Source organism: Acanthochromis polyacanthus, chromosome 1 (assembly GCF_021347895.1).
Source record: "Acanthochromis polyacanthus isolate Apoly-LR-REF ecotype Palm Island chromosome 1, KAUST_Apoly_ChrSc, whole genome shotgun sequence".
Classification (NCBI taxonomy): domain Eukaryota; kingdom Metazoa; phylum Chordata; class Actinopteri; family Pomacentridae; genus Acanthochromis; species Acanthochromis polyacanthus.
Genome location: NC_067113.1, coordinates 58,989,020 through 59,010,024, shown reverse-complemented (window position 1 = coordinate 59,010,024; position 21,005 = coordinate 58,989,020). Strand labels below are relative to the sequence as shown.

At 38.4% G+C, this 21,005-nt stretch overlaps 1 protein-coding gene across 1 annotated transcript in view; it reads right to left on the bottom strand.

Moving 5' to 3' along the window:
• The window catches only part of cpm (carboxypeptidase M), a 42,206-nt gene extending 25,889 nt beyond the window's left edge, over positions 1-16,317 (bottom strand). Inside the window, exons 1-3 of the mRNA XM_022210568.2 lie at positions 16,256-16,317; positions 10,959-11,144; positions 7,822-7,919 (exon numbers count right to left, since the gene is read on the bottom strand). Coding sequence (XP_022066260.2) covers positions 7,822-7,919; positions 10,959-11,130 — 270 coding nt within the window. The 5' untranslated portion in view covers positions 11,131-11,144; positions 16,256-16,317. The remainder of the gene's footprint in view (positions 1-7,821; positions 7,920-10,958; positions 11,145-16,255) is intronic.
• Between the last annotated feature and the right edge of the window lie 4,688 nt (positions 16,318-21,005).

Sequence of the window (21,005 nt, the reverse complement as noted above, 5' to 3'; positions counted from 1 at the left end):
CAAATTTTTGATGTGAATTCTGAATTATCTTTCTTACCAACAGTTTGTCGCATAGGAAATCCACTAGTATAGTTATATAGAGCAATTTGTGTAGTTTCATTGGATGTGCATCACACCACCAGGTAATAAATACTTTGAGATATTAGACCGAGAAGAAGGGATGTAAATTTAGATGCAAAGTGGGCTCAAACGGGGATATCCTTAATTTGGGATCTTGGTGCTTGTGAGGTGCCAAACTAGGTGAGTTTTCAATGTAAATTTGAAATTATGTTTTGCAACGACACTTGAACGCAGAGAGAATCCACTGGTATTGTTAGAAAGATCTCCTTGAGTAGGTTCATTTGATATATACAACACTTTCATATATTAAATGCTTCAAAAGATATTAAACTGAGAAGAAGGGATGTGAATTTAGACGCAAAGTGCATCTGTTGGACTCTAAGGGTCAATATCCTAAATTCTGGCTCTTGGTATTGTATTTAAACTACATCCTCTTTGCATGGTCGGACATTAGGACAGTTTAGATTACAGGATGAAAGCAGGCCGGTGCTGTTTACGTTGCCGTGCATTAGCAGATGTAAGCTAACATCCTGGTAAAGGTGGGCCTCTCTCGGTTCAAAGGGTCGCAGCAGCAGAGTCGAGTTTCCTCAGAAGACACAGGAAAACTGACTCAGCCCGATCCTCCGGCAAACACCACGTCGTTCCTTTAAATAAAACCGAGCAGTTAATCAGAGAAACAACAAAGTGATTAAGTGCTGACGGGTTGTTGATTGTTGTTGGATGCTTTGGCGATGATTCATTTGCTGGTTGGTTGGTGTTATGAAACCAGAAGTGGGCCTCCTCCCCAACAGCTTTAAAGAGGTTGCTGTAATGAGCAACACTATATAAATACAGTAATTCATAAAACCGCCAAATGGAATCCACTAAAGCAACAGCTCTTTATAATGACAGCGTTTGTTTGTAAAGGCTTTGTGTTCTTTTATTGATGCAACTGATGCCAAGAGCTGCTAAACGGCCTTTCATTGTTCTGACACTCTGACAGTAAAGATCTATTCTATTCAGTATTGTCTGTTTTCTCTTTTCAGTCTTTTTTCTTCAATATTTCTGGTGGTTTTCCAGAATTTTAGTTTGATGTTTGTCTTTAGTGCTTTTTCAGTCTTTTTTAGATATTTGTCGGGTAAAGACTGTTTTAATTGGTATTTTGTGTCTGTTTTGAGTTTTATCTCTATATTTTTGTTCATTTTTAAGTATTTAATTTGATATTTTTCTGAATTTGAGAGTGTTTCAATATTTATATTTTTATTTCTCTTTTTATTGAAATCTTGGTTTGACATTGATCTGTTTTGAGTGCATTTCCACATTTCAGTTGTTTTTCCTGAAATCTCAGTTGGATATTTGTCTTTATTTTGACATTTCTGATGGTTTTAAGGTTGTAGTTTGATGTTTGTCTGGTTTCAACTCTTTCAATTGATATTTTATGTCTATTTTTCATTTCTATACTTCAGTTGATTTTTAAATGTTTACTTCAATATTTATCTGGTTTTGAGTCTTTTATTCAAACGTTTCTGTCTTTTTTGAGTGTGTTTCATTTCAGCTGTTTTTCCAAAATCTTAGTTTGATATCTGTCTTTAATTTACCTTTAGTTGTTAGCTAAATGTTTTTTGTTTTTGAGTCTTTCATCGGATCTTTTCTGTCTGAAGTCTTACGTCTATTTCAACTTTTCTGTTTCTCTTTTTCTTGGAGACTTTGTTTAATGTTTGTCTTTACTTTGACATTTCTATAGATTTTTAAGATTTTAATTTGATATTTATTGGAGATTGATGCTTTCAATTGATATTTTCTGTTTGTTTTGAATCTTTTTTTCCGTATTTCTATTGATGTTGGAATGTTTGCTTAAAGCAACACACGGGCATGATAGCTTGTTTTGCTAATTAGACTCAGTGCTTTCAATATATTGAGCTATAACAATGGTTTCATGTGCAACCTTCACGAACACAGAGTAAGGAAAAAGGTTTTACGAACTGTTCTAAATCACTGCAACAACTGTTCTGCTGGAAGAACAGATTCACATTTGTTCTGCAGATATAAGTCAAAGCATGAAATATAATTTTGATCGGTGTTTGACATCTGAAGACAAACAAGAAGACAAAATATCGTCAAAGTCTTCAGGCTGGGAACTACAATGTCTCCAAAGTTTCTTGTAATCTGCTGTTATTTGTTGACATTGTCTTGGCTGAAAATCAACAATGCTAACAGAGAAATGTGCTAACACCGTTGATATCTGCACAGATCCCCAGATACAACCACAAACGGGCTTCCAAGTGAATCTAAGCATGTTGCAGATTGCAGAAAGCGCAAGAGCAGCAGACTGAGACAAATGGGTTAATAATTGAAGGAGTTGTGGCGTCAGTTTAGAGTTGCTGAAAGACATCTGGTGGATTTGACATTACAGAACATTACAGCAGCAATTAGCCTCCAACAAGACAGACTACAGTCCTGATGACTGCTTCTGACTGACTGATGACATCTCCAACATCCACACCTGACCTCTGTGGTTTCGTTATCTGCAGAGGGTGTACCATACAGTGGAGGTTGTTTGCCTCCCGTCTTTGCTAAACAGCCCAGCTTCCTAACAGAGGCCAGATGTAACAGCGATGTGTTCATGCAAAAAAAAGACACTGCCAACACAAACAGCGTCGTGTTTAGGAAAACACAACATGAGTGAAGAATGAGTAAAGCTCACGCAAACACTATACAGCCAGAAGTACAGTGCGTACGGAAAGTATTCAGACCCCTTGAAATTTTTTACTGTGTCATTGCAGCCACTTGCCAAAATCAAAAAAGTTCATTTTATTTCTCATTAATGTACACTCAGCACCCCATCTTGACAGAAAAACAGAAATGTAGAAATTTTTGCAAATTTATTAAAAAAGAAAAACTGAAATATCACATGGTCATAAAACCCTGTGCTCAGTATTGAGAAGAAGCACTCTTTTCAGCTAGTACAGCCATGAGTCTTCTTGGGAATGATGCAACAAGTTTTTCACACCTGGATTTGGGGATCCTCTGCCATTCTTCCTTGCAGATCCTCTCCAGTTCTGTCAGGTTGGATTGTGAACGTTGGTGGACAGCCATTTTGAGGTCTCTCCAGAGATGCTCAATTGGGTTTAGGTCAGGGATCTGGCTGGGCCAGTCAAGAACGGTCACAGAGTTGTTCTGAAGCCACTCCTTTGTTATTTTAGCTGTGTGCTTAGGGTCATTGTCCTGTTGAAAGGTGAACCTTCGGCCCAGTCTGAGCTCCTGAGCACTCTGGAAGAGGTTTTCCTCCAGGATATCTCTGTACTTGGCCGCATTCATCCTTCCTTCAATTGCAACCAGTCGTCCTGTCCCTGCAGCTGAAAAACACCCCCACAACATGATGCTCCCACCACCATGTTTCACTGTAGGGATTGTATTGGGCAGGTGATGAGCAGTGCCTGGTTTTCTCCACACATACCGCTTAGAATTAACACCAAAAAGTTCAATCTTGGTCTCATCAGACCAGAGAATCTTATTTCTCATAGTCTGGGAGTCCTTCAGGGGTTTTTTCAAACTCTATGCGGGCTTTCATGTGTCTTGCACTGAGGAGACTCTTCCGTCGGGCCACTCTGCCATAAAGCCCCGACTGGTGGAGGGCTGCAGTGATAGTTGACTTTGTGGAACTTTCTCCTATCTCCCGACTGCATCTCTGGAGTTCAGCCACAGTGATCTTTGGGTTCTTCTTTACCTCTCTCACCAAGGCTCTTCTCCCACGATTGCTCAGTTTGGCTGGACGGCCAGGTCTAGGAAGAGTTGTGGTCATCCCCAACTTCTTCCATTTGAGGATTATGGAGGCCACTGTGCTCTTAGGAACCTTGAGTGCTGCAGAAATTCTTTTGTAACCTTGGCCAGATCTGTGCCTTGCCACAATTCTGTCTCTGAGCTCCTTGGGCAGTTCCTTCAACCTCATGATTCTCATTTGCTCTGACATGCACTGTGAGCTGTAAGGTCTTATATAGACAGGTGTGTGCCTTTCCTAATCAAGTCCAATCAGTTTAATTAAACACAGCTGGACTCCAATAAAGAAGCAGAACCATCTCGAGGAGGATCAGAAGAAATGGACAGCATGTGAAATAAATATGAATGTCGCTGCAAAGGGTCTGAATACTTCTGACCATGTGATATTTCAGTTTTTCTTTTTTAATAAATTTGCAAAAATTCCTACATTTCTGTTTTTTCTCTCAAGATGGGGTGCTGAGTGTACATTAATGAGAAATAAAATGAACTTTTTTGATTTTGGCAAATGGCTGCAATGACACAGAGAGTGAAAATTTCAAGGGGTCTGAATACTTTCCGTACCCACTGTATGTACAACCAATGCTAGACCAATTAAGGTACTTCCTCTGAGAGTCACAGATGTCTGTAAAAATATAGTGTCATTTCATTCAGTAGGAGTTGAGATATTTTTGTGAAAGTAGAGAAAACTTTGCCCCACAGGATGGAGAAAGAAATGAAAACATCACTAAAGTCAGTAGCGTGAACTCTCTTGGGACAAATTTCATGACTATCCATCCAGTATGTTAACGCTGTAAATTGTATAAAAGTAGATTCTGGTCGCAAAGAATAACTTTGTTATTCACATTAATGGAGCTACTTTACAGTTGTTTTGTGTAGCGTTTGCCAGCTGCGCAACAAAACATTTTGGGAATTACTGTGGCAAGACAACATAAAGAGATAAGATTAAATATATACACACAATAGATAGAATATACTCTAACTTCCTGCCAGATCTATTGTTCATCTTCTCAGTATGAATGAGGTTCTTTGGTGTGTTCTTTGGCCTCACAAGGAACAAACTTGGGTCGCACAGAAAGTCATTTGCTGGGAACTGCTCACATAAACACACAGCGAATGCTACACGACACCTTTTCAGTCTTTAAATGAAGCGAACATTCCTGCTGTTACAACGACAAAAAGGCCTTTTTTTTCCAGGACGTTTCCGCCGAACTGACACACTCCAGCGACTCTGTTTGCTGACTGTGTGTGTGTTGAGGCGTGACTTCTCTATTTAAGGACATTTCCATCCACTTTCACAAACATGAGGCTCGATCAGCCGTCCACTGTCGCCACGGCAACCAGATGCTGGTCATAGGGCGTCTAGAGTTTCTATTACGCTGCACATTTAATTCGGTTTCCTTTCTAGTGTCATTATTTGAAATTTATTATGTCATGATGCAAAAAAAAACTGTACTTACAGTCTGAACCTGTTTCACCTTTTATCTTATCTGTCATTGCTTCAGTTTTGTTGCAGTTTTTCCCACAACGATGACCTAACTCCTGCTGAATGTGCTGATGCAAAAAGTCTCTCACAGTTCCCTTGCTTGAGGAAAAATTGTTTCTAGTCACAACTTCCTGCTTAGTTTTAAGTTCACGGTTCGGTACATTTTCAGCAGAAAATATGATATTAAATCACACAAATGCTGCAAAATGAACCTTTACCTGTAGAGCTCTTTCAGTAACCTTTACAGGTAAGGCTGCATTTGAACAAAGCAACGCTGCCTTTTACTTTCTCGTTAAAATTGAGGACAATGCAGCCATATTGTTGTGTGTCCAGTCAATTATCCTGTACAGACTCTAATAATCTAAAAAAAAAGCATTTGCACAGCTTTAAAGACTAACCCTGCTAATGTGCTGAATCTGATAGACAACAGCTGGTGCACTGCTAAAACATTTCTGTTTCAGGTCATTGATCGCACCTGAGATGTAGGTCTGGACTGAAGTAGTGAGAAATCAGAAACATTAATAAAATTTATGCCAACTTTGAGTTACTCAAAGTCAGGAAGATAAATTGCCTGGGAATCGTATATCTCTGGACAAACTCTCCTGTTTGCCCATAAAGTGAGATATTTCAGTCAGGACTGCACCACTAACTTATGGCCTAAGTTGGTGGTGCAGTCCCTATAATAAGTATCACTTTTTTTTCTTACACTCAAATTAAATCCAAAAATAATTAAATATTCTATAAGTAGAAAGGGTCTTGTTTAGGGTCTAGCTCTTAATTCATTATCTTTAGTTAGCAGCTCTCTCTTTCCAACATAATTAGCTCCATTAAAGACATTAATTTACTACTATCAGTTAGCTGCTAACTCCCTCACACATTATTATTTTACTTTTAACTAGCTGCTACTTTTTCCAATCATTAATACATTAATTGTACCCAACTTTTCAAGACTTGAATCAGTTATTGTTAGTTGCTAGCAGTTTCAGACATAAATCCACTATTTTGAATCCATTGTTTTTGCTAGCTTTTGCAGATGCTAATCTATTACTTTTAGCTAGGCTGTGTCTGAAATCGCATACTAACGTACTACATACTACATTCTCAATGAGTATATACTGTATACTACGTACTATAAGTATGATTAGAATGCCGACCGTTCACACTGTAGTATACTACTACGTTTCCCATAATGCATTTCAAACCTCCGACGACAAAAACCGGAAGTACGGGTATCAAGTATCTCGGCTGAATGCCGGCTTCAGGTCGACTTTACGCTAACAAACAGTCGCATAATTAATATGGCAATTTCAAGCCGGCACTCCTCATGCAGTTATTAGCCAGATTATGCGAATCGTTTCAATTGTAGCTGCAGGCTACTGGAGGTAGCTGCTACTTGTTCTGTATGCAAAGCGAGCTGCTGCAACTAGCTGCTAGCATTCAGTAGCACGTTGTGAGGCGTCTGACAAATTTAAAGCGTTGGTCAGAAAACGCCTATTTCTCAAATCTGTGGGGTGATTAGGATGACTACTTAACCACATAAAATAAAAATCGCCCCGGTCCGGCCACATATCCCGCGGAGGCTTGCATTTCGGTGGATAGCTCGCAAAGCATTATGGGCCGGCTGAGAATGACTAGTGTGGTCACCGCGCATACTTAAAAATTTTCCAGATATAGAATACATCCGGGTATTTCTCGCGTACTCAGTCTTTTCATACTATCTAATGTGAACGCACTACATACTTATTTTGACGTCACACTTAGTATGAGTAGTACGTTAGTATGCGATTTCGGACACAGCCCTAGTCTCTAGCTCTTTCAGACATTAATCCTTTACTTTTAGCTAACTGTTAGCTCTTACAGACATTAATTCGTTACTTTTCGCTACCTTTTGAGACTATTACTTATAGCCAACTCCTAGCTCTTTCCATCATAATCAATACTTTCAGCTAGCTCTTTCATACATTATTTTTTTAGCGAGCTAATAGCTGTTTTCAACATAACCAACATTTTTAGCAAACTTTTTAAGACAATTAATTTCTTCTAGCTACCTTTTTAGACGTGAATCCATTAGTGTTAGCTAGCTTCTAGCTGTTTAAAAACTTTATTGTATGTAGAAGATGGGCGTTAAAATTAACTAATCCAACACGTTTGTCTCTTAGAAATTACATTCATAAACCACTGATTTGCCCTCCTAAGAACACTTGAAGGTGAGTTTTTCTTTGTCGTGGCAGCTGCTGGAAGAATGTTTGCGGTGCATTCAGACTCTTTCCTGTTGTAATTTCCATTGAAATCATAACCACACATTTGTTTTCCAGTGTTGGAGTGTTTGCTCAGCATCCTGTCCGGCTCTGTCAGAGAATAATTCAGGTCACCACACAGTCTGTCGCTGCACACAAAGGACTGTATGGAGGGAGTTTGACTGTGAAAGGCTTTTGTTGATCTCTTTAGTCTCTGGCTTCCTGTTAACGGGGAGGCGTCCTGTGTATAAAAGTGTGTGTGTTCATGTATGAGTGTGTGTTCACCTCGTTTCCATGCATGTTGGCCACATATTTGAACTCCGGGATGCCAACTGTGTGGCTATGAGGACGAACGCTGAGAGCTAAAACCCACAACTCCCGACCTGAAACAGAAGGAAAACACAGATTTATATAGAATAGATTAGAATCTGTGCATTTTAAATCCATTAGTCTTAATTCTAATGTCTCATGTTGTAAATTATATTGCAAACTATGACACCAAAACATCAAAATACAAGGATACCAGCATTTGTAACAATTTCCAAGGAGCAACTGTGCATAATAAAACTGTTTTGAAACTCATTCGGAATAATAGACTACAATTACTGCCTTTGAATAAATGTTCCCAATCCATAAAAATGTATATTTATGCTATGTTATTTTATGTGTTTCAGTGTTAGCATCATAGCAGCATATCTAACGGATGGTTTAGGTTTACCCAAGCTAGCTTTACCTATAATCTTTAAAGGTCTCATATTGTGCTACTTTTCAGCAAATGAAAGACAATCGTAATACTTTAAATTAAAAATGTGACAAAGATGTGTAATTTCACCATCACTGCATATTTCCTGGATTTAGATCTGTCTTAAACTGACTGTTTTTGAGTCTGTAGCTTTAAATGCAGCAACTGGCCCCGCCCCTTTCAGGAAGAAGACTCTCTGCATCACTGACTGACATGAATTAGTGTGCAAGACCAGGACTTCCTATCGCTTCTTTCTGAGGATTCCTTTACGTGAAAATATTTGGGAAATCACTATGAAGTCAGTTCCGTTTTACCTCTTCCATTATTTTTTTCTAATATCAAACTACAAAACTTTAAAATGCAGGTGAAAACATTTGTATAAAAACAATGATCTAAATTTTCCTCCATTAAAGAGCAACAACTGAGCGGCCTCAACTGAGTGGAAAAAACCCAACAAGTTTTTATTTGAATTTTAGCATTTTCATTAACTGTTTTTCTAATGTGCAGAAAAACATGTTCTGGAAACACCGATTTATTCTACCTTCGTATATCTAGGAACAACACCTCAAGTAAGAGCAAAAAACGTTTTGGGAAATTAGATTAGTTGTTTTTCTTCTTCAAATTTGACAGATTCCATTAACTTTAAACGCAAATAATAATACATCACTGGAAAAAAAAACCTGGACCTGACCCCCATCCTACCCATGTAATTCTAGGAACGCAAGCAAATTATCTCAAGTGTGCATGAAAACTTGTTTCGTGAAAATGGACTATATATACACACTACCATTCAAAAATTTGGGGTCACTTAGAAATGTTCTTTTTTTTACTATACAAAATGCGATACAAAACTAAAATAGGCAAAAAAAATAAAGATATAATAAAGACTAAACACCTCTCACATGTACAAATGAGGCGTGGTGAGAACACATATGTGAAGTGTCTTTTTAGCTCACAGCTTTCTTTTTGCACGTTTAAAGTTGGATTCCGCTTCTACCAAGCTGCGGTTCTCAGTAAAGTGAAGCCTGCAGAGCTGAGTTTCAGTGCAGTAAAAGTTTCCATGTAAACAAAACTAATGTAACTACACCAAAGCTCTGCAGAGGAGCCAATGAATGAAGCCCTGCAAGCCTCAGCAGGTCTACAGCATCACCAGCGACCTGAGGGGAAAAACTGACAGACGGGACGACACACAAAAATGCAACACAAACGCACACAGACACGTACTGGTTGGATGGCAGCCAGCTGGTGTCCTGGATTAGCTCAGATTAGCTGTTTGTGTGTGCGTGATTAGCCAGATTAAGGCGCCCCAGATTAAATTAACCAGCAGCGCTAACAGCCGCATCATACGATCACACCAACAGACAGTCGGTGTCCTGGTTACCGTGGTGACCAACACCTGATACCGCCCGTGTAAAGGTATTCGTCTGCTGCCATTCATTCGAAATTCAAATTTTAAATTATTCACCAGCAGGATGCAAAACAATCTGCAAAGTGTTTCAGATTTGTGATTAAATGGTGAAAATCTGGCGAAAAAATGTTTTTAAAAAATACTGTCACAAAGTCTTTAAAACGGTGAAAATGACGGGAAATACTGGTAAAATAATTTTATTTTTAGCCGGCTTGAATGCAGTTAAAAAGAGTATAATTTTACAGTCATACTAGATTTTTTTTTCTGGACTTTTTACCTTTTTTATGTCGCAGTCAACATGTAAAAAATACTTTTTTCAGTGATTATATTGTTTTCTACGAATTGTGTTAAACATTATATATACTTGAACAATACGGACATTCTAAATGAGAACAATCCTCACTATACATGATTTTCTTTCAATGTACAGCTATTATTTGGAAAATAATATTATTGCTAACAAACCAGTAAAAAGCAGTATAATTTCACTGTCAAATGTTGTAAAAGAAGAAATTACTATTTTTGAAAATAAAGATCTTTTGATGTGGACATTAAAGATTTCACCATTTTATTTTAGTTTTTGCTTCAGTCAACATGTAATTTAGGACTTTTTTTTGTTGATTTCACTGGACATTAAAAATTAACAATAAACAACAGTTAAATCATTTGCTTACACATTCTCAACCCGCTTCCCTCTGTGGGAGCAGATTTGTCCACAAAATTGACTTAATTTCTTGTATTCTTGCTAGTTTTTACCCAGCAGCTCCTCCAGGTGAGACAGGAAGTGCCAGGGAAGGGGGAAGGGTGAAGGGTGAACCCAAAACGCAGGCACCACAGGAAGCAGACTGGTGTTCGAAACAAGAATTTATTAAACAAAAGACAACTTGACTTACAAATGTGAGTCTGAACGAGGGGAAAACCAGACCAGAGCCAAGGCAGAGTGGCTGAACAGGAGTCGTCAGCAACAATGAACGGCAGGGAGTGACGGGGCAAGTCAGGCTTTATCTGTCCCTGATTGTTTATCTGGCCCAGCTGTGCATTCACTGCAGCTGGTGTCAATAAGTCTTGATCACCAGCACAGTCAGAGACACAGCACAGAGGGGGCGGAGCTGAGAGACAGGGCAGGAGACGGGAGAAAGAGAGCAAGGGAAAGAAAATGAAGAAGAGGGAGGTAAGGAGAAAAGGAGGGAGAGAGAGGACACGAGGGGAAAAAGGAAGGTAGACAGGGAACCAGGGCAGGACTGTGACAGGAAGCTGCAGGTGTGTTGTTACCTAAGACGGATTGGCCGATGCTGTACAGGTGAGTGATTTCGGGGTTGGAGGCGTTGACCTGCAGCAGGTACTCCTCCATCTCACGGTTACTGTGGTACCGAAACTCCAACATGGAGGCAGGGGTGAGGAAGAGGAGGAGGAGGAGGAGGAGGAGGAGGAAGAGTGATGACATCTCTGCAGGGTGACCTAAAGGAGGAGAAACAGAAAGTCAGTGGGTTTAAAGCTCTTCAGGCTAATGTAGGAAATGTTCAAAAACAGCCAGCTAATTGGCCTTTTCAGCTTTTCTTTATCCACTGCCGTGTAGAATGCAACAACTCTAAACATTAATTCCAAATGTGCCAAAACAAACAGTAGTTACTCTAGTTCAAAAAGGAAATGCAACAACAGAGGTTTATTATGTTGGCGTGTATAGTTTTACGTTATTGATGGAACGTAAAAAAAGGAGAGAACTTCTATTCAATGTTCACATCAAGATGGCAGAAAAAAAAGTGGAACTTGCTGTCCTTTATTAGTTTAACCAAACACCATTTGTATTCTCCAAACTCAACTAAGCAGCATCAAGACTTGCCATGTTTTTACCAAAGCAGGGGTAAAGACTTTTTCTCCTTTCAATATGGCCATAAAAGAAGTCTTAAGAGCTGGTTCTTGAAGTTAGAACACCACTGAAGTCCAGGTCACCCTACAAAGGCCTACAAATTCCTGCAGTGGAACAAAACATGTTGTAGAGGTGTCCAGGGTCTGATCCCACAATTGGAAGTGGCGTCAATCACATGAACTTTGAATGACCGGTATCGACATATACTGTTCTCCAAGACCCGCTTTCATATGTGAACATGAATAAAAGTTGAAAGAATGGCTGTCCAACATTCCTCAGGGATATGAGATTGCTTCCTTCGTATGTTTTAAACTGTATATTTGAATCTGTTTATCCATGTTTCCTCTGTACGGTGACCTTGAGTGTTTTGAAAGGCGCCTATAAATAAAATGTATTATTGTTATTGTTACATAACCCAACTTTATCACTCATTTGCTGACCAGAGGTCAATAATCCTCCCAAGAGTCTGTCACGGTGCTCCTTTAGTAGCTAAATTCCCATAAAGCTCTCAGTTTGTTTACAGTGCCCACCTCCTCTGGTTGCTACAGTATTGAACACTTAGAGGTAACCAGATACTACAGCTAATTCACAGTACGTGACTTGCATATTATCTTTGAAGTGGTCTCTGATAATAGCAGATATTGAATATTAAAGACCTGAGTCACAAGCCTGTCAATATGGCCATGAAAGAGGTTTGAAGACCCAAAAGTCCAGGTCACCCTGAGAGGACATGCAAGTTCCTGTAGTGAAACATGGCTAATTACAGGGATGTCTAAAAGTTAATCCCAAGATCAGAATTTGGGTCAATCATGTAAAATTTGAAGAGACCGGCATCAACATATACTGCTTCCGAAAAACCATATGTTTTCATATGGAAACATGAATAAAAGTTGAAAGAATGGTTGTCCAATATTCCTCATGGATGTGAGTTTGCTCACTTACAAAACCCAATTTCACCACTCATTTGCGGGCCAGAGGTCAATAATCCTCCCAAGTCTCTGTCACAGTGCTCCTTTACTAGCTAAATTCCAATAAAGCTCTTGGTTTGCCAACACAGAAGTGCCCACCTCCTCTGGTTGCAATAGTATTAAACACTTAAAGGCAACCAGATACTTCAGTTACTTTACAATATGTGAAGTGTGTACTTCTTTGAAATAGTGTCCGATATTAGCAGATAATAAATATTAAACATTTGGATCAGGAGCCCATCAATATGGCAATGAAAGAGGTTCAAAGACCTGGTTCTTGCACTCATAACTCATACAGTGATCCAGGTCACCATATAAAGGCCTACAAGTTCCTGTAGTGGAACATAGTATGCTCTTAAGATGTCCTAAGCCTGATCCCAAGATCAGAATTGGGGTCAATCGCATGGAGTTTGAAGTGGTAGTATTGACATTTACTGTTCCCCAAGATCTGTTTTCTCATAGAAACATAAACAAAAGCTGCAAAAATAACAACCAGATGTTCCTTTGGGACAATGGACTGTTATCTTAAGTAATTCAGCTTATTTGACTACTCATTTGCTGGCCTAAGGTCAATAATCCTCAAAGAAGTCTCTGTCATGGTGCTGCTTTACTAGCTAAAACTCCCGTAGTGGTAGCCACAGTACCAAAGAGTTTGAGGAAACCACGTACGATGGCAAATCTATGATACTTAAAGTATTTGAAATCCGCAGGCATGAAATATAAAGACTTGGACGGGAATGTGGGCCAAAAGTCCTTAACTGGGACATCTGTAAGTTATTGATAAATCGAAGGACACGTGTAGAGGGCAGTTCTACACCACGACCAAGACTCTATCTTGTGGTTTTAAAGACGTAACGTGGCTTTAACCCACAATTTACTGAGTTCTTCCTTTGGTCATGTTCCACTTCTCCACCAAGGTTTAATAAACTTGGTTTGGTAGGTTTCTGTGTGATCTTGTAAATAAACGGACAAAACATTGCTCGTACCTCGGTGGCAGAGGACATGATAACAGGATAAAAACTGCTGATTACAATGTAACTGAGCAGAAGAATTTTCTTAACTTTTTTCACTCAACCAAGTGCTATTTTTGATCCACAACTTAAAGAGATGTCATGAGAGCCAGTTTTTGGCCTTAAATTTTAAGGCCAAAAACTGACAACCAAATATTTGGTGCTGTTACATCCTATTAGCAAAACTCAACATTTCCTTAATGAACGTAGCTTTGAATTAGTCATTAGTTAATTTTACGTTTTCTGAGTTAACATTACTTATGAGGGAAAAACTGAATAACTTTGGATAAGAAAAATTGTTACATACACTTTTCACTGTTTCCTGACATTTTTTAGGGTTTTTAGGTGGCATGAATCGATTTTCTGAGAAAATATTCAATGTTAATTAATAAAGAGTTGCTTGTGAAAGTCTTATTTCACTATTCCTAGAGAAATAACTGAACATGAGGCTGAATTTGATGAATAATTTGGTAATAATTTGATAAATTCTTTACTTTGCGTTGTGATTCTAAATTTGTTTCTGATGCACTTGTGTATATATCTTTAAATTTGTGTTTTTCTTACCTACCTCATGTCAGCTCAGTGTAACTTATGTGTGTTTTCTGGCTTGTAATCCACTACTACAACCCTGAAACCTGCTTCAGGGGATCAATGAAAAACTGTATTTATCTTTAGTGTTTTGTCTTTTGGATGGAGGCTGCAGACTACTAAAAATACAATTACCTGGAGGAAAAGGCTGCAGAAAGTGACATTAATACATTAAAAGCTGCACAGAAATGTAAGAAATTTGAATTAAATCTGTGAGCAGATGGAAGCTGATGAATCCACAAGAAACTGGACGATTTGAGTACGGTTTTGTTCCATTAAGCATCCGTTTTTTGTCCTTTTCAATGCTTCAACAAACACTAAGTGAACTTTAGTCTGTGCAGAGTTTCAGTCTGTCGAGGAATTTAAACGGCAGATGTGTTAAACTGTAATTACACTCGGCCTCAGCGGCAGTTTGATGACTTCACAAACAGGTTATTGTCAGATTCTATAAGCAAATTGTGGAACCGCCTTTAAAAAAAACGACTCTGAGCTTCCGTAAACTCATCTGGTGGTTTAGTTTGAGTCGACTTTATCCTGCTTTTGTCCATTTTAGCCAATTGATTGGTTCATTTTGGTTTAGTTTCCGCCGAGTTGGATGATTTGAATCTCGTTATTTTGGCTCATTCTATGCAAACACGGTGACAAATGTGCAAACTGAAATAAAATATATCCATTTATGTTTGTCATGGACAGACAGTTGGAGTTAATCTTTGCCATGTTGCCCCAAATTTGCAGAAAAGGCACAGTTTTACATGTAGATCAGATTTGTAACAAAAACTTGAAGTTAACTTCTTGATAACTTTGTGTAAAACTTATGGAAGGTTTGCTGAAATGCTATGATTATAATTCAAATTAGTGCATCACTAATAAACAAGCTCTGAGAGATGTTTGGTTAATATGACATCCTGACAGGTGATTATGGAGACGGAGCTTAAGTTCAAAAAGAAGAAAAAAATGTGGAACTAAACACAAATACATGTAATAAACAACATAAAAACAAACAATATGAAATAGTTAAAATGACTCTAATTGTGTCAGTTAAATCAGTCATAGCAGCAAAGAAAAATAAGTATATTTGCTGTAAAAATGCAGCCACATTCCAACAATAATCCTGTATTTTTAAGTCAGAAACAATAAATGACTGTGAACAGCAGGCTAATGTACAACAAGTCAAAACAGTTCGAGCTTGAATTGAACTTAAACTTTTTGCACAACAGTTTGATGAAGAATATTTTTAATAATCGAGACATTTTTTTAAACACAAGTTTAAATTATTTTCCCTTGTTTTCTAATCAAAATTTAATAAAGTTCAATTTGGCATGTGTTGTTGTTTTTGAGTAAATAAAAATAAAACCTGCCTTATCCTTCATTATTTTGGGTGTTTTAGCCCTTTGTGGATTTTTAAAATATTAAACAGAGTTGATAGATCTAAATTCTGGATCAGTAATATTAATAAAAGCATTCTGCAATTCAAAGTTTATGCATTTTAAGAAAAGAATATGTTGTAATTTAAAGACAATTACAGTTAATGTCGATTACAGTGACAACACTAATGCTATGATATTAAAAATAAACTTTAAATTCCACTATAGAGTACTGATATCAGCTGTACAGCCATTCCTCATTTAATTAAACTGCAAAAAATAAAAATAAAATATAAAAAAAATCCCACTAAGAATCTCTAATTTTATAGAAACATGTATTCTAGTGTTGAATAATAATATTCATACTTATAGTAAATAAATAATAGACTGGTAATTAAAAATAGATACATAAATGAGTGGTTTGAGAGCCACTCACAAGCCATAAAAATATGATAGAAATATTTTATTATTATTGGATAAAAACTAACTGATTGAAACAAACAACATGTTGAAGGATTACAACAGGAGACCATAGAAACACTAACACCGCAGAAAATTGATTATAAATTACTGACTTAACTATTAGATAAATTACATAAGGAAATTATAATACTTATTTTAAAACAAAACAGATATAATTAAAGAGCTGCTGTTTACTCAGTCATTAAGTAGACAGAAACTCTGCAGGAATGTTCCCGAAGCAGAGCAGCGTCTATCACTAATCGATAATCAGCCAATAAACCGCCGTCGGATCGATACTCGGAGCTCCTACCTGTCCTCCGGTCCGGTCCGTGTGTCTCCGCCGCCGGCTGGCTGTCTGACTGGGTGTACGTTCCTTCTTCTCCGCCGGGTCTGCCTCAGCACGGTGCGGGGGGCGGAGCTTAGCGGCAGACTAAGTGTGTGTGTTGGGCGCAAACACTCGGACTCTACAGGTTAATGAATGAAACAGAGCCCCGATTCATCCCACGGAAAAAAGGCTTAAATATTCCTCATCCAGCCTCATTCACAGTCAGGTCTGAGTGTTGATGTTTAACTGGAAGTCACAGAAACCGTCCGAAAGTGGCTTAATTCGAATTATTTGTGTAAAAGTTTGAATTCAAAGTGTAAATTTAATTAAAAAATGTCACAAGTTTTGCTTAATTCATTAAAAAAGTGTGATTTCTGTGCTTCAAGCTAACATGCTAGCATATTAATGGTCTTAGTGTAAAAGGGTCGATTATACAGTAATGTATAAGTCTGTATATATGGAATATATTGTATATTAGTTATTGTGATAATTACACAAAATCTGTGTCTGTGGATTTGTTTGCTTGTTTTTGTTTCAGTTAATGCCTGACTAGTTGAGCCTCCTTGTCAGTAAGTGGAACTTTGGTTTGGTTTGTATCACTACAGCCACATTCTATGTAACACTGCCCTCTATAAGTGACGTTTTCGCGCCGATTTTCTCCCCTTTTGTCATGAATCTCTGTGGGAGAGGTAAGCGGCTTTGCTGTCCGTTGAAATTCCTGTTCTAGCAAGCTAAAAATTGTCACAAGATGCATACTTTATCATTTGATCTGTTCAGGGGCATGTGTTGTGGCGATCACTGACGGAAGGATTTTCTGTTCTTATTTTAATGTCAGGAGCCAGAAAATAAATGGAGACTGCCTCCAAAAAGATGCACATCTGAGTCCTTAATAAGACACAACGCAGAGACATAAACAAACCGGTCACATTAGTTTGACAAGTTTAATTTATGTAAATAACAAGCAGGAGTAGTAGGGTGTCCACATTAATCTTTGAAGGCAGTTATGAAGAGGTTCTAAGGTCCTTGAAGAGACTGTAAAGATCCTCCTTGACAAGATTGTAAGGAGCTCTAAGGGTTATTGAAGAGGTTGTAGAGCCCTTGAAAAGAGATCATAAGAGATGTGAAAATGTTTTAAGGCCCACTGGGAAAGTTGGAAAGACCCATGAGGAAGTTGTATGGGCTTTGAAGAGTTCTAAAGGTCATTGTGGAGGTTGTAAGGTCCGTGTAGTGGTTGTAGAGATTCTCCTTGATAAGACTGTATGAACTCTGAGGGGTTCTAAGGGTCTTTGAGGAGATTGCAGGGCCTCTGAAGGGGTTGTAAGAGATCTGAAAATTTTGTAAGGACTACTGGGAAATTTGTAAAGATCCACGAGGAAGCTGTATGGACTTTTTTTTGGGGGGGGGGGGGGGGGGTTCCAAGGGTCATTTGGTAGATTGTAGGGTCCTGGAAGATGTTATAAGAATAGTTAAAGAGGTTGTAGGGACTATGAAGAAGTTCTAAGGGTCTTTAAGGAGGTCGCTGGGTCTGAGAAGAGATTGAAGGGACTTCGAAGAGATTCTAAGGATTTTCAAAAAGTTGCAAAATTTGCAGAGGTGGTCTCAAAGGCCCCTGAGGAGGTTGTAGGGTTATTGGAAAGGCTGTAAGTTCCCTGAGGATGTTATAGGGACTTTATAGGAAGTTCTAAAGGCCTTGAAAATGGAGTAGGGGTCATTGAGGAAGTTGTACTTGTTACTAAAGAGGGTGTAGGAAGCTTTGAAAAGTTATGAGAGCCCTTCAAGAGGTTTTATGGGTCATTGAAGAGGTTGTATGGATTTCTGAGAAGGTTGTAGGGTTCCTGAAATGGTTTTACTAGTTGCCAAGGAGATTATAGGATATTTTGAAAGATACTGAGGGTCCTTGAGGAGGTTGCGAGGGTCGTTGTTTTCAGGAGGTGTTAAGGGGCTTTCAGGAGGTTTTAGGGTTTGTCAAGGATGTTGCAGGCAAACGGTTGTAAAGGTTATTGAGAAGAATGCAGGAACTGTTGAGGTTGTAGGAGTTTGAGACTGTTTTGATGATCAGTGAAGAGGTCGTAAACATACTAAATGTTGTCAGACTTTGAGGTTCCCTTGTAGAAGCCTTTTAAAGGGTTTTAGGGATTGTGGAGAAGCTTATGAGTCCTTGAAAATGTAGTAGATTTTGTCAAAGAGTGTGTAAAGTTCTTTAAAGAGGTTGTAGGGGCACTTGAAGAGGTTGTAGACGTCTTTGTAGAAAGTTTAGTTATCCTTGAAGGAACTCTAAGAGGCTTGGTGTTGATAAAAAAGTTGTAGGTGTCACTACAGACGTTATAGTGGTCCTTCAGGTGTTTCTAGGTGCCATTAAAGGTGTTGTAGGGGTTCTTGAGGAAATACTGGAAGCTGTACAAGCTTGGCTGACACTGATAATGGTAAATGTTTTGAAGTATTTACTAAGAACTAAATTAACTTTGTAAAGTTGTAAATGTTGAATTTAAAGATGCACTTAGGAGAACTGGTTAATCTTTAGAGGTTCAAATGATTCAGATCAGTTGTTTTACTACTAAAGTGTCTCATTTAGCACATTTCACTTTGGTGATCTTATTATGGGAAGTCAGTGCCATTATTATTAAGACGAGTTTACAGTTTGAATGGAAAATGGAAAAAAGCTGTGCTTTAACGCCATCTTGTGTTAATACAGAGAAAAACAGAGTGACAGTTCCATGATTTATGGGGACTGTTCAGCATTTATCTCATCCAGTGCATTGCTTTCAGCAACATAAACTCCAGTCTCTAGTTTCATTGACAGTTTTGCCACTTGAACAAACACATTCCTTATTTTATGTTTTTAAATTGTCCAGCCACAGAGCTTCTGCTGTCAAAACGACTATGTTTGCTTCCTGTTCAAGTAAGACTTAAAATAGAAACAAGTAATCAGTGAAGGAGGGGACAGTTCTCACTCTCGCATAAATATTTCTCTCAAAATAAACCAGCTGCTTCAGTGACATCATGGTATTTTGGAATTTTGGCTCCACCTGCTGCCTGCAGCTTTAAACTACAACACAGCAACCTTCATCATCATCCAACTGAGAACGAAACAAATGTTTAGTCCAAAGCTACACTCTCAATCACTTAATCACTAGTAGTAAATATGTAGTGGTCCTTGAAATTGTTTTTGTGGTCCTTCAGTTAAATTTCTGTGTATTTAAAAATATTATATGGTTCATTAGACTGTCTAGTTTTGCTAAGGGAGGTCCTTGAGGAGGTTTTTGGGGGTCCTGAAGAATAAACAGTCCCTGTAGGAAATTAAAGGGATCCTTGAAAGAGTTGTGTTGATCCTTGAGGTGTTTGTAGTTGTAATTGTAGTGGTCCTGGAAAACACTGCAGCAAGTAGTAGTAAGAAGCTTGTCAGAGTCCTTGGGAGGTTTGAAGCAGCCCTTAAGGCAGCTGTAGAGGTCATAGTGAAGGTTTTAATGTTTGAGGAGGTTACAGAGATCCTTCAAAGTGATATCGAGTTCCCTTTTGGGTTTGTAGGAGTTCTTGATGAGTCTTGAGGAATCTTTGGAAAAGTGTAACAACCTCTAAAGAAATCATAGGAACCCTAAAGGGTTGTAAAGTTCCTTGAGATGTTTTCTGTGTCATTGAAGGTCTTTTTGAAGTCATTGAAAAACTTGAGAAAGTTGTTGAAGTACTAAGCTGTTCTTGAGGTGTTTATTTGTGTCATTACGTGGTTGTAGGGCTCCTAGAGGTGGCTGTTAGTGTGCACAGGGAATTATTAATGGTTGTTTAAGAGGTTGTAGTGGTCCTGGAGGACTCTCTAGTACTCAAGAACATTTGTAGGCTTGTTGGGGAGGTCTTTGTGAAAGTAGAAATTGTCCTTAGATGGGTCGTACAATTACAAAGGTTATACACACGTGGACAAAATTGTTGGTACCCCTCAGTTAAAGAAGGAAAAACCCACAATTCTCACTGAAATCACTTGAAACTCACAAAAGTAACAATAAATAAAAATTTATTGAAAATTAAATAATCAAAATCAGCCATCACTTTTGAATTGTTGATTAACATAATTATTTAAAAAAACAAACTAATGAAATAGGGCTGGACAAAAATGATGGTACCCATAACTTAATATTTTGTTGCACAACCTTTTGAGGCAATCACTGCAATTAAACGATTTCTGTATTTGTCAATGAGCGTTCTGCAGCTGTCAACAGGTATTTTGGCCCACTCCTCATGAGCAAACAGCTCCAGTTGTCTCAGGTTTGATGGGTGTCTTCTCCAAATGGCATGTTTCAGCTCCTTCCACATATGTTCAATGGGATTCAGATCTGGGCTCATAGAAGGCCACTTTAGAATAGTCCAACGCTTTTCTCTCAGCCATTCTTGGGTGTTTTTGGCTGTGTGTTTTGGATCGTTGTCCTGTTGGAAGACCCATGACCTGCGACTGAGACCAAGCTTTCTGACACTAGGCAGCACATTTCTCTCCAGAATGCCTTGATAGTCTTCAGATTTCATCGTACCTTGTACACTTTCAAGACACCCTGTGCCAGATGCAGCAAAGCAGCCCCAAAACATTACTGAGCCTCCTCCATGTTTCACCGTAGGGACAGTGTTCTTTTCTTCGTATGCTTGGTTTTTGAGTCTATGAACATAGAGTTGATGTGCCTTACCAAAAAGCTCCAGTTTGGTCTCATCTGTCCAAAGGACATTCTCCCAGAAGCTTTGTGGCTTGTCAACATGC